Source organism: Equus quagga, chromosome 12 (genome assembly GCF_021613505.1).
Source record: "Equus quagga isolate Etosha38 chromosome 12, UCLA_HA_Equagga_1.0, whole genome shotgun sequence".
Classification (NCBI taxonomy): domain Eukaryota; kingdom Metazoa; phylum Chordata; class Mammalia; order Perissodactyla; family Equidae; genus Equus; species Equus quagga.
The window spans coordinates 67,447,814-67,461,310 of record NC_060278.1 but is presented as its reverse complement, the minus strand read 5'-3'; the positions used below and the strand labels follow the sequence as shown (position 1 = coordinate 67,461,310).

The window sequence follows — 13,497 nt, the reverse complement described above, 5'->3', positions numbered from 1 at the left end:
GAAAGTCGTATTAGAATCTTGCTACTTTGAGTTTTCAGCTCCCAGGTTTTCTGGATCCCAAGAGTAATATTTGATTCTGACTCTGGGAATGTTGAACAAAACAAGCCATTGGATTCATAATGTGGCATCTGCCTTCCATCCTTCAAATTCATAAGAGAATCTTTCACTGTGTCACTTGAATAGAGCAGCAGCTGCTGGCTCAAGAGCCCCAGGGAAAGGGTGATTGTCTTTCACTTGGCATAGAACCCCTGAGGACAAGACTACTGAGTTAATAATCGATTTCATTCCCCTGCAGGCGCTTCCCTGCCCACTGCCTGATTGTAAGGGCAGGAAGAAGGGCCGGACGCACTGGACTCATTTACGATCCCTGTTTCCTTGAATAACTCTGAGCTAGGAGGACAGAAGGCGGCAAACAGAGTCAGTGAGACAGCTCGAGTGCTTCCTGGGTATCTTATCACTTTAGACATAAAATATCATCCAGAACCCGGCAGCTCGGTGTCCTGGAGGCCCCAAACCCTCCTCCTACCTCCCACCCTGCTCTGACAGCCCAAATGCTGACTCAGCCCTTAATCGTACTCTCTTTTCTTCTGCAGCCTCTGAACACATTGTTCATGCACCTCTTTGTGGCCGTGGATGAGTATTCTGTTGGCTGCTGCAAAGAGATTATTCGGTGAGTGGCCGGGGCCTTGCCGATGGTGACATCTGAAGGCTGGTAGCAGCACTGTAGACAGGACATGTGAATGCCAAAATGACACAAAAGATACCATGTGGAATAGTTTTAAAATATTTTTACAGGACATGAGATTCTTTGAGATGTTTAGATTACTTGTAATTTATAGCTATATGAAAGCATTTACTTTAAATAATAGTGATATTTCTGAAAGAAAACAATCTATTTCTTTGAATTGATGCCCCTTTCAGTGCACATCTTTTAACTTCCATTGTTTGAGGCAAACAGGTAGTGCAGCCATTTAAAAAAATGGATTTAGGGGAAAGTAGGGGAAGAGTAAAATGTTACAGGCTTGGATGTTTCTAAAAATAGTTTTCTTCAATCTTATCTTTAGAAAAGTTTATTAATATAACAGACATAGAAGCGGCCTGAATAATATGGCATGCTGAAATGTGATCGGTGGGGCTGCTGAGTGATGGCGATGCATCTCTGACAGCCTGCGCAGACATTTGGGGGTAGCGGCCTCAGCTTTCAAGTGACTTTGTAATGTCACACCAGACCGTCCAGATGCCAGGTCAAAGGTTAATATTAGCAGAAATCTGGTGTGCCACATGAACATGGCACCCTTTATTCTCTCTACCTCCACGGAATGGATAGAAAAGGGACCATTTGAAATCCAGAGAAAAGTATAGAAGAAAAGGAAATTGCCTTGAAGATGTTCTTGCCTTCGTAGGCAGGGAGCAAAGGAGCCTGTGTGGATTTATGAACACCTCATTTTTTTAGTAGAGGCATTTGTCTCAGTCTGGTGCCAGCTAATGGCATTGCTTTGTTATTAACACCCGTCCCACCCTCTCTTTCCCTTCCCAGGACCGTATTTAAGGCAGTGCCGGAACTTCACTTCATATTTCTCATAGTGCCATGCTACATGAGCCTGGGTAAGGTCAACTCATCTACTTCCTGTCCTCAGTTGTTAATATAGGAGATTCATGCTTAAAATGGTGCTGGGGAATGGGAAATAAGAATGATCTCTAGGTTCTAAATGTATATTGTGCCTATTTGATTGTAACAATTAAAACACAATTTCGAATGGAAAGTACATTTTGTTCTGAACTCCTAAAGTTACTCCTTGGAAAACAAGGCCAAATTTCTCTGTCTCTATGATTAGGCTCAGCTCTCATAACTGTGTTTGACCCAGTGGGGAATGTCCCAAGTCTGACGTTTGACGAGGACTTTGCCGTGCATGTTTGTCACAGACATAACCATTACCCTCAGCTGCACATTCGCAGAGCCAGGTAAGGTGGGAGTGATGCCTTTTGTTACCTAAGCTTTACCCTGACACTTACCTTATAAAGAGTTTTTAAATTGCCAATTCTTACTGAAGCGATTATAGCTTGGATTAAATTGTTTTATAATACTCGTAAGCATTGCTTCATTTGGAGATGTTTATAGTTCCCCTTGATGACATAATGTGCAGGACTAAATATCTGATGAGACTCATTTGGGGCTATTCAGCTGGCAAAGTTGTGTATTTACTACTCAGGGGTTTCTGAAAACCCACCTTCCTTGGCCCCACACTGAATGAATTAACTTTCAAATAAAACAAACTTAAAATTCTACCTATTTAGTTTTCCCAATAAAGTCCACCTATTTTCTGACACTCAGTGAGTAAGAATTCTATTGATCTCAAAGAGGAGTTTTCCAAGTTGGAGGTCTTTACCATCAAGGGCCCCATGACATGCCCTGAAGTTCAGCAGTCTTAAGGAGATGGCTGTGGCAGCTTCTGTATTCCAACGATGGCTGCAACACCATCTTCCATCCTGCAAGCTCTCCTACAACGTGGCATTGCCACTTCTCTCATCAAGAGGTGAGATGTGTGTTCCCTCTTTATGAATCTGGGCAGATTGTGACTGCTTCCACTCACACAGCTTGGCGGAAGGGAGGCTTTATGACTTGTGAGGCTGAAAAGCTTATGCCTGGTTCTCTTGGGATGCTTGCTCTGGAGGATATCAGGGGAAGAAGTCTGACTGCCCTGAGACCACCGTGCTGGAGAGGTCACGTGTTGGCACCAGGGTTGACAGCCCCAGCTGAGCTCCCATTGACAGTCAGCCTTTCCACCCAGCTGTGTGAGTGCGCCATTGTGGACGTCCAGCCAAGGAGAGCACCCCTATATCTGCAGCCCAGCTGACATCTGACTGCGACCCCAAGCAGGGACTGCCTGGCTGAGTCCACCCAGATTTCTGACTCACAAAATAGAATACCTCTTTTGAAAAAACTGTGCATATGAAATCATTTCACAAAGGTGGTTGCTTGGCTTAATTTATCAGTGAAGAATAAATTGTATCTTCATTGGGTCAATCAAGCCATATTTGCTGGATTTCTTTAGAAATTATTGAATTTATATTTTAAAAAAGCAAGAGCCTACTATTTACCAGGCATGTCGTATTATGGCATAATTGTTAAGAATTTGAAAAAAATGACATCAAGTGGATCTAGATTCTGATCTTTGTTCTACTACTCACCAGATGGGTTAACTTGAAAAAGGAACTTGGCCTCTACAGGCTTGAGTTTCCTCTCTGTCAGTGGGTGTGTTGTCTACTACATGGGATTGTTGTAATGATTGGATGAGCTGATGAAAGTCAAGTACTTAGTATACTTCCAGTCACATGTAAATGCCCAAAGAAATTAAATATTATTATTAATGTTATTAGAGTTAAGGGTGGGGGAGTGACCCATCTACAATAAGCTGTAATTCTGTGTAGCTTGGAATAGGGAAGGACACAGAGGGATGAAGACAGCATAAGTGTAGTTTACATTTACAAACTGTGTTATATCCATACAGTGATACTGCTCAGCAATGAGATGGAATGAACTACTTATATACATAATAGTGTGGCTCAATCTCAGAAGGTTTATGTTGAGTGAAAGAAGGCAGACACAGAAAAAAGACCATATACTCTTGTTTACACCTTTATAATGTACAAAAAGGGCAAGAATAATCTGTAGAGAAAGAAATCAGATCAGTGGTTGCCTCTGATGGATGGAAGAGTGAGACTGGGAGGGACATGATGGAATTCTTGGGTGATGGCAATGCTCTGTGTATTGATTGGGGTGTATGCAGTTGTCAAAACTCATTAAACCGTATTCTTAATATCTGTTCATTTTACTATATGTTATTATACCTCAGTGAAAACAATTTAAAGGGAAAAAGGCTTCACAGAGAAGGTAGCCTCTGAATGTGATCAGGAAGGATAAGTCAGAGTTCAGTCAGGGAGACAGAATGAGCAAAGGCATGGAGGCAGGAAAGCACCTGGAATATCTATTACCAGGCAGGTAGGCAGGTGTGGCTGCTATTCATGGTGTGGGGAGGAAGAGCAGACCATTGAATAGAAAGGAAGAACTGTAATGAGAAGGCTTTGTCTTGGAGCCAGCAGGGAGCACAGAAGAAGAAAGACATGATTCAGGCTGCATATTAAAAGATAACTGATTTTCATGTTATCAGTGGCTTATAGGGGAGGAGCACAGAACAGTCTGGCCAAGAAATGATACTGGCTGGAATTCAGGTAGTGACAAGTCAAAGAGATCCAGGTAGGAGAATGAATCAGGGCAGGTGCATAGATGCAAAGAAATGTCTGAGAGGGAAAGTCCAATTTGGTTCCCAGTTGGATGGAGAAGTTGAAGGATAAGAATGAGTTAATGGTGACTCAGGGTTTTCAGGTTTAGGGGGGATGGTGGATTCATTAGCTTAAAGTAGAAATAATAGTGTTAGATGGACAGGAGAGAGTTGGAAATACAGGTCCTCTCATGAGTAAGGAGATCATGAAAATAAAGGAGACTGTCTAATTGAGGGGGCAATTTTAAAGTGAAAAAGCAGAGGACTAGGGCAGAATTTTGAAAGTTGATAATGAGCTGTTAACAATAAGAAGGAAGAAAACTGGAAGAGAAGGAGAGAAGTATTATAGAAGTCAAAGACTCTTAAAGTGGCAAATGATGCAGGGAAATCAAATAATTTGAGTAGAAAAAAGAGGCCGTTGGATTTGGAAATTTAAAAAGACAGAGATGAGGTGAATAAAACTGATGAACTTTTAGCCAAAGTGACCAAGAAAAAAAAAGAGAAGACAAATTACTGATACCAGGAGTGAAAGAGATGATATCACTACAGATCCTACAGACATTAAAGGGATAAGAGAATATTACAACAACTCTACAAATTCAACAATTTAGATTAAATGGGCAAATTCCTTGAAAAACACAAACTACTAAAACTCATTTAAGAAAAAAATCATAACTTGAATAATTCTATATTTATTAAAGAAAAGTCAGATGAACTTTGGGTGAGAGGGTGGGTAGCTGCTTGCACTGACACTGGCCTCTTCTCCCAGCCTCAACCTGGGGGATGGCCTTCCCCATCCCGAGTTGCTGCTCTTTTTCTCTTGTTCTCATGGCTCTGGATTCTGCTTTCCCCAGGATATGGGCCTCAGCTTTTCCCCAAGCTCATTCCTTTGGCTCCTCTGTGCTAACCGTCGCCACTCAGTCACCAGTGCCCTATCTCCGGCCACTTGGTTTGAGTCTGGTCTTGTCCCTCCTTGAAGGGCAGAGTTGGATATTGGAAGTCAAATTGCAGTGAGCTGAATAAATGAGAGGTAATGAATTGAAGGCAAGGGAATATTCACTGCTCTTTAGAGAAGTTTAGTGATGAAGGAAGGCAAAGAGAGAGGCAGATGTTGAACACTGTGCAACCATATAAGTGATTCTGGTTTTAGTCTCCATCTAGAGCATTTACTTTGCATTCTGATATCCAGACATCATGTGTCTAAAATAAAGGTTACCAAAGAGTAGAATAAGTTTAGATACCTAATCTACAATAGGAGAAAAGAAAATTCCTTGCATAAAACTATTTTTCTTTACTTTCTTTTTATTCACAGCTAAATAATCACATCATAATTCTCTCTTTATAAAATACTTTTGATCATGATACCAGTACTAATACAAGCCAGATGCATTCTGAAGAGAAGGAAATTTGAGTGAAATAATATTTTCAATTGATTCTCTTATATCTTTCAAATCCTCCTTCCTATGATATGAAGTTTCTCTTGTTAGTATCATCAAATAGGCCCTCCTGTACTTCAGGAAGCTGCATTCTTTAAAGACGTTTTATTGTAAAAATATTCACAAGTCAGCAGTTTTTTATGTTATGAGAAATTTCCATAAATTAATTGCTTAGGATCTTGTAAATAGTCTAGCAATTGCTGTACTTTTGTCTTCATTTCATTTTAAAGTCTGTCATTTTTTCCTGCCATTTGCTAGTTAATTTGGGGGAGGAGTTCATTTAACAAAATGAATTATGTTTTCAAACCAGAAAAATTTTTAAGTAAAAATTACTCATTATTTCATTCTTCCATCTTAGTATGTAACTACACACACATATGCAAGTATAGTGTATATGCCCTCTCTCTCTCTATAGTCATGATCATATGTTCTGTTAATTGTATTTTTCACTTAATATAGCAGATCATCATCTTTCTGGATCAATTTTATTCTTTTTAATGGCTTAATGGTATTTAATCATGTGGCTCTAGTATAATTCATTTAATTATTCCTTATTTATAGAAATTTGTCCTCATTTTTTTCTATAACAGGTACTACTGTGGTAAACAGTCTTGTACATATATCTTCAAGTACTCATGCTATTTTTTTTCTATAGTATGGATACCTAGAAGTGGAATTTCTGGATAAGAATGCATTAAATACTAAGATTTAAAAATTGATGCTACCAAATTATTCAACCAAAATAGTCATATCAGTTTATATCCTAACCAATAGAGTCTTATTTGCTTACACTCTCACCAATACTGGATGTTTTCAGTTATTAAAACTGTTTCCAATCTATTAGGTCAAAATAGAATTTCGTTGTTTTAATTTGCATGTATCTAAATATTTGTGGATCTGAGTGCCATTTTGCAGGTTTCATTTTAAATGAATCAAATAGTTGAATTTAAAATTATTTCTAGTTTAGGAATTATCTGGATGGATGATTAAACGTGTGTGTGCAAAGTAGACAGTTCTTTGGGGGAGGGTAGAAGGGAATGGGTTACAGGTGAGGGAGGCACGTTTCCAAAAGTATTTTCTCCTTTTTTTTACTTACTAGATCACCAGTTTATTATAAAAAGATATACCGCAAGAACAACCAGATGAAAAAGATGGGAAGGGCAAGGTGTGGGAAAAGGGCGTAGACCTTCCATGCCCGCTCCGGGTGCGCCACTCTCCCCAAAGCTTCCCGCGTTCACCAGCCCGGAGGCTCCATATTTTCTTAAAGAGTAGGCAGTACACCAAATTTGGATTCTGGGAATTAATCATTTTCTTGAGGAATTTTAAAGCTTAAGTACTTTCAACATAGGTATTCAGCAAGACATTATTGTGATAGAAAATTGTGTATAAATTTAATACTGAAACTGGCATGTACAGAGACAGCCTATCTAAAAATTACCCATTTCTTTCAATTTTAGTAAGGGGACGTCTTTGCTAACCTACTCACTGATGCCCTGCTTGTCCTTCAGGATGTCGGTTGCTGGAGAAAAGGTGTAGAATGTGCCCAGCGCAGTGCTGGCTTCTAGGAAGCATGTGGTAACTGGTGGTTATGAGCTGGTCTTCTTCCTTCTCTCCTTCCCATCCCACCACCTCCTTCCTTCCTTCCTTTTACTCTTGAAAAATTTAGTGTTATGGACTATAATTTTCAAGTGGACAGGGCTGATGTGGCCTGAACTAAACTTTCCCGATTCCTTCCCCTGAGGTCTTACTTGTTCAGCCTCTGGTGGTGAAACATGCCACTTGCCCAGCCCACAGTAAATCTCAAGAAGCAAGTCACAAGAGGAATATAGCCCTGGCAGCATAGAGATGACAGTGGGTACTTCGTCGTGGGGAAGGGACATTTATAAAAAGACAGTTTAGTGTATAGCATGAATTCATGAGGAAATTATGGAATTATGACAGTTGATGCTTTTGCTTAAAGAAGGTGGAGAAGTGTAATGTGTATCAAGAAGCGCTCTCTCCTAAATGTTCAATTTCAAGTTCTGATATTTGCAGGTGTAGAATTTCAGGTATCTGGAAAATGCGCTCACGGGGACTATCTCCCGCCTTAACAATGCAGAAGAAAAGAAGACCTTTCAGAATGTTACGTGGGCATGAGAATAGCCTTGGATCCTCTTGGGCTGCCGTATTTCTCTTATTTCCCCACATTTATTTTTCAACATCTGTTGCATCAGTAGTTACTTGCACTGATAATTAATTGTGAAGAACACAATTCTTAAGATACTAAACCAGTGAAGGGTTTGGGGGTGTAATTATCCTTCTGCCATTTACCTAGCAACGTATTCAGAGCCAGCGAATTAACGCTGTCATCCCCAGTCCTGTTTCTTTGATTTACCCATGTGGAAAATTGTGCTGTAATCTGCCCCTCTGCTTAGACCCTAATTATTGAAGTTACTGTTCTGTGTTTTGCGTAATATCTGAAATGAAGCATAGCTGCTTCTGGGCACACTTTTGTAATCTGTAATGAGCTTGATTAATCATCAGTGGTGGATTTGAGATGTTCTCAGACTTAGAAACTATTGGAATAGTCTTTCTGGGAGAAAACCTACCTTTTTCAAGGCCTCATGGGAGTGAGGGAGGACTCACAAGGAAAGGATTATGTGCTGTCAGTCAGTATTATAAAGTAACTAAAATGGAATACTACTTTTTGTTGATAACGATTAACTAAATTGGGTCAACATTATTGCTATTTAAAATAGATGAAAGAAAATTTAGGACTTTAAAACATAAAACTAGTGGTTTTTAAATACTAACTTTTCACCTCTCAAAGCAGTTATTTTTATTAAGCATTTGATAGTCTCATGCTCTTTAGGACTCCACTTAAGCTTGACTTCTGAGCAATTTCATATAAATGAACATTCTGATGCTAAAGTTTTGAATGTCCTAAAGCATTCAAAATATGGGGTAGAGTAAGTACAGAATTTCGCCATTAAACGTGTTGAGTCCTGATAAGTGACCCAGCAAATAGAATTTGGTTAGCAATCCAACTGGAGCGATGGTGTGCCAAGATAGACTTTTGGATCAGATCCTGGTGGTGTGAATGGCAGGGGCCTCTAATTGGCCTTGAATGTGGTTTGAAATCATTTAGGGTTTAAAATCCTCCATAACTTAAAACCATGACATTTTTCAATGAGTAGAAGCTAAATGGTTCCAAAACCTATTTCAAAGTTCTAAAATGGAATATAGCTTAGAAATGATGGATTTGATTTTCTTAAAGAAGACCACTAGAGGTCACAAGAAGTCTTGGAAAAACAAAGGTGCTTTGTTTTACACATCTGAGTAAAAAGAAAAATCCAGTTGGCACCCACTGTAGGTTTTAATACGCTGCATTCTTTCATGCTATCACTAAACTGGATTCTCTGTGATTTTTTTCCTTCATTCTTTGATTTCTTAACGCCTACACACACGTACACACACTCTCAGGCTTGAAGAAATACCATTGTTATGGCATCTAAAGTGACATCAGAATCACTTTTTCAGTGGTACACTTTTAGGTCTAGCTAATGAAATGTAAGTCCTCTCCGGGTGTGGAAAATGCCGTCAGACAGGAGAGAGGTGGGCAGGCCGATGTTCTGCATGCAAAGGTGGCCTGCTGCTGCTGCTGCTGTCATTGCAGTCCTTATGTGTGAACTTCCATCTGTGAATGCGCAATGGTTTCTTTGCTAGCAAGAAAATAACACGCACCTCCTGTGCTAAAGGGAAGCTGGCCTGTAGATTATCCGCTAGGATTGTAATTACACAGAAGAGTGGTCAAGACGTTGAGGCATTGAAGCACTCTCAGAGTCTGCCTGTCAGCAAGAGACCATGCCAGCCAGCTGGGAAAGTTCTGTGGGGTCTGGGCATCATGATGCTCCTCGAAAGCACAGCTAACAGACATAGTGGAAATGATGAGTGAGTTTGTCTTTTCTTCTCCGCACCTCCAAGGAAGCCAGTGAGAGCCGTCAGGTCCCTGTCATCCTTCACCTTGCCTTCTCCTGGGTTAAGAGGGCACCCATTCCCCAAGTGAGGTGTCCTTGAGAGGCTGTTGATTATCCTAAGCTTTAGAGTTGACTCCATTTTCATTGGGCATGTTTTTCACCGTCTGATGGACATTTAGTGCCTGAGCCATCAATCATTCTTTATGGGATGGACATTTGTTTCTTCCAAACAAGCTAAAATAAAATATTCTATAACTGGTTACATTAACAAGCACATAATTGCCTCCTACAAGCCACGTGCTGAATGGAAGATATAGAGGAAAGTTTCTTTTCACTCAGAATGGTGTCATTCCCATTATACTTTATGTTGGTGAACTATGACCTTCCATAGTCATCACCACTGAAAGGCTGTGGGTCACAGAGGTGCCGGGCACGTGGCTCTGCTGTGCCAAATGAATTCAGGGAAGTCGTGGCTCTCCTGCTATCTGAGTAGCAGGTGGTGCTCATCGCCTCGGAATGCTCACATTTAAACATTTCACTGGCTGAATTGTTTTTGGTAGCCGGGGTGTTTTGTTTCTGTGAGGCTGGACTTTGTCATATGCCATTTGAGACTCTGCGAGGCTGATGTCATACTTTATCATTAGCACCGGGGCTGATGCAAGATCATAAATTATCGATTACCCCAAGGAATGCATTTAGCAGAACAAGGTCCTCTTTATCCATTTTGGCTTAAGTGAGAGACTCTTCAGAACACTAAGATTTGAATGTTTTTTTCTTATATTTCCCAAAAGAATTAGAATTGTGGTATGATTATGAATAAGTTTGTTAATGGGCTGCTGAGGGCTCATGATTAGGCCTACAGCCCTGGGTCCCTGTAAACTTTTATTTCTGATTTTTATATCCATTGAGTAATATTTTTATGTCCATCATATAGAGAAAAGCCCATGGTACACAGTTGATTTTGGAGTTCCCTATATGATAGCGATCTCAATCTACTTAAAATGATTAGGATATTGAATTATTTAAAATAATTATCTCTATTAATAAATATAAATGCAGACTTTCATTTTTGGCAAAATGTTTGAAAATGGATTTGTTGGCTATGCTCACCTAGAATCTTCTTTAAAAATTTTTTTTAACCTATATCATCCAGGACTCTTTACAGAGAAAAACCACCCCTGTTAGCAGCATCCTTTGGGCAAGTTGTTAAGTGGGGAAGTGAGTGGCTTCTAGAATGCATTGGAGCATTCTAGGCTCCTTCAGCCAAGGTCCTGAGCACCCAGGTGGTGCCAGCTGGCAGGGGTTTCCAGGCGGCATGGGGTATGGTGGGGGGCATGTGAAATCTCTCCAGAGCAAATACTGCTGAGGGCTTACTGCCTGCCAGAGAGTGAACAGGAGGGTATCCCTTGTATTACCACACTGTACCTTCCCACTATCCTTGTCCCTGCCCATTTTGTAGGTGAGAAACCAAGGCCTAGTGTTGAAGTGACTGGAAAGCTTTCTCAGTCAGTAGAGTCAGGCTAAGTAGAGGGGATGTGGAGCTCCAGTGAGGGACTGTGGGCTCACTCCCCAGATGTGCCCCTTCGAGCCACACATCCCTCACGTGGAAAACACGCAATGGCACCCCTTAGCACTGTCAGTGTGTGTGGGACCCTGGGCCAGGTCCTGGTGTATGGTAAGGGCCCTGTCCATGTTGGCTGTCACTGTTGCACGTGTGCTGTGGGCTACAGGGTGTGCAGATGTGAAAGGTCGACAAAACTGGATACTGGTTAAAGTGCTAAGGACAGATTTTAATTAGTAATAACTATTGTGATAGGGAAAAGCATCCACTGTGAACTGAACTCAACTTTGGTATGTACAGAGGTGACTGGGCCTCTTACAGGGAAAATGAGGGAATTGGGAGGGGGGTAAGTGGGTCTTGGTAGAGTCGGGGAGGTGAAAAATTACAAAAATCAGGAAGATGGGGTTGGTGCATATGAAACCCATCTGAGTTTGCTAACTGGTGCTTATTGAAGTTAGGCTCCTACCCTCCCACAGAGACTGGGAGACAGAGGCCCTATCCTCAGGAGTTGGCTGGAAAAAACAGGAAATTCTTCTGGCAGCCTTGAGCTTTCTCAGGAAGGCACTTTAAAGGTGGCTAAGGTCATCCTAGGGATGTGGCCTTGAGCTATTAGAAACTATGTTAGTGTTTCTTCAAGACTTTATAGGCCAAGGTTGAGGCCTAGTTGAGAAGAGGGCTCAGATGAGCCTGGCCAGAGTTTGGTCAGGAGAGAGTCTTTGCCACAGAGAGGCACAGAACTCCCTCTCTATCCACAAAGAAAAGCATGTAGCATGTTCCTTGGTTGGGAACATGTCCTGTGTTGACATTAACACCAGAAGTGGACAATGGATATCCAATGATGACACTCTCGTTGGATTCCTGGGAAAGGAGGCTGGGAAGATGAACCACTGGAGGGTGTGGGGTGGAGGTTAGCCTTGAAGGATGCTGGAATTTGGGATAAGTGAGGGGGTCACAGAGCTGTATAGGTGGAAAGAGGGAAGATGGTGGGGTCCCCTTCTAGGGACAATGAGTAGATCAACTTGTATTGTTGTTGGTGATAAAGATGGAAAGATGGAGGCCATAAAAATGAGGGTAAGGCTTCTGTGCTCAACCCATAAACAGTGGGGACTGGCAAAAGTTTTTTAGTAAGGAAGTGAGGTGAAGAAGGCAAGGTTTTAAACATAGTGATAGTGAATGAAATGGGAGAGTTTATACCTACAGTGTCCAATGGACAATTTTGCAATGATTCAAGCTTCTGTAGTGATAACCTCTCCCATTCCATACGTTAACTATAGATGTTCTATGCCTGTTCTTATTGACCCTGGAGGAGTTGTGGCAAGGCTGCCTTGATGATTCACAGTGTCGACCTCTGGCCCTTGAGCCAAAGATCCTCCTCTCAACTGTTTTGCATGTGCTCATGATTCCTGCTACCAGTTTTCAAAAGGAGTGTCAAGAAAAAGAAGGATTTTTGAAGAGCATTGTTGACTTAGTGTAGTATGTGACAGCAGCGTCTAAGTCAACTGACCTGAGTTCATCACATGACTCTACTGCCAACTAGTTCTGTCCTATTAGGCAAAGTATGCCATCATCCCTCTCAGCCTTGCTCTCCTCCATCTGTGCAATGAAGATGGCAATGCCTACCTCCTGGGTTGCTATGAGAAGTATAGCAACAGAGGTAATCTGGATAAAGCCCTGAGCTTTGTATACATACTAATAACTCAATAGACGGAGCTACTATTAACGTCAAAGAGAACATATTAGAAGATAAAATGAGGTGATGAAGATGGCTTAGTAATGAAATAAAGGAGAGAGGATAAAGGTTAGTAGCCAGATCAGATATACTACCAAAAAGATAACACAAATGTGGAGCATTTTAATAAGAAAAGTACCAGGAAAAAAGTATAAAAACATTCTAGACAGATAAAATAGAACACAAAATTTTACCAAGAATGTACTAAAAAGAAGAAAATACTTAAATATGCAAGTTGGAGTCCAAGGGCCAGGATGACCATGCTGCTATAAACCTGGTTCTTGGGTCCTCCTCAACCCCCGATATTGGTTGTCAAGGTCACTGTAGAGGGTACTGAGAATGGAGGTTTGAGGTGGATGTCCCCAGGATGGTGAGCAGAGCTTTGTTACCTTCAAACCAGAATTTCCTCCTGTGTGGATAGTGTAGAAATGTCTCAGGAATGAAGGGTACCATGGGCCAGTGTTGGAGAAATGCCTAAGCAAGGTTAAATATTCTTTATCCCAGTACTTCTCAGAGTCTTTAATACATAACTGTG

General features: G+C 41.1%; 1 protein-coding gene across 5 annotated transcripts in view; it reads left to right on the top strand.

Annotated features, from left to right (window-relative positions):
* The window catches only part of CFAP61 (cilia and flagella associated protein 61), a 294,287-nt gene that overhangs the window by 31,410 nt on the left and 249,380 nt on the right, over positions 1-13,497 (top strand). For 4 of the 5 annotated variants that reach the window (XR_006891038.1, XM_046678345.1, XM_046678346.1 and 1 more), the window contains exons 4-6: positions 594-670; positions 1,538-1,605; positions 1,836-1,962. Coding sequence is in view for 4 of the 5 variants with exons in the window: in XM_046678345.1 (XP_046534301.1) it covers positions 594-670; positions 1,538-1,605; positions 1,836-1,962 (272 nt within the window). In the remaining variant the exon portion in view is untranslated. Of the gene's footprint in view, positions 1-593; positions 671-1,537; positions 1,606-1,835; positions 1,963-13,497 lie in introns of those variants that run through there. The other variant, XM_046678348.1, reaches the window with a different exon arrangement.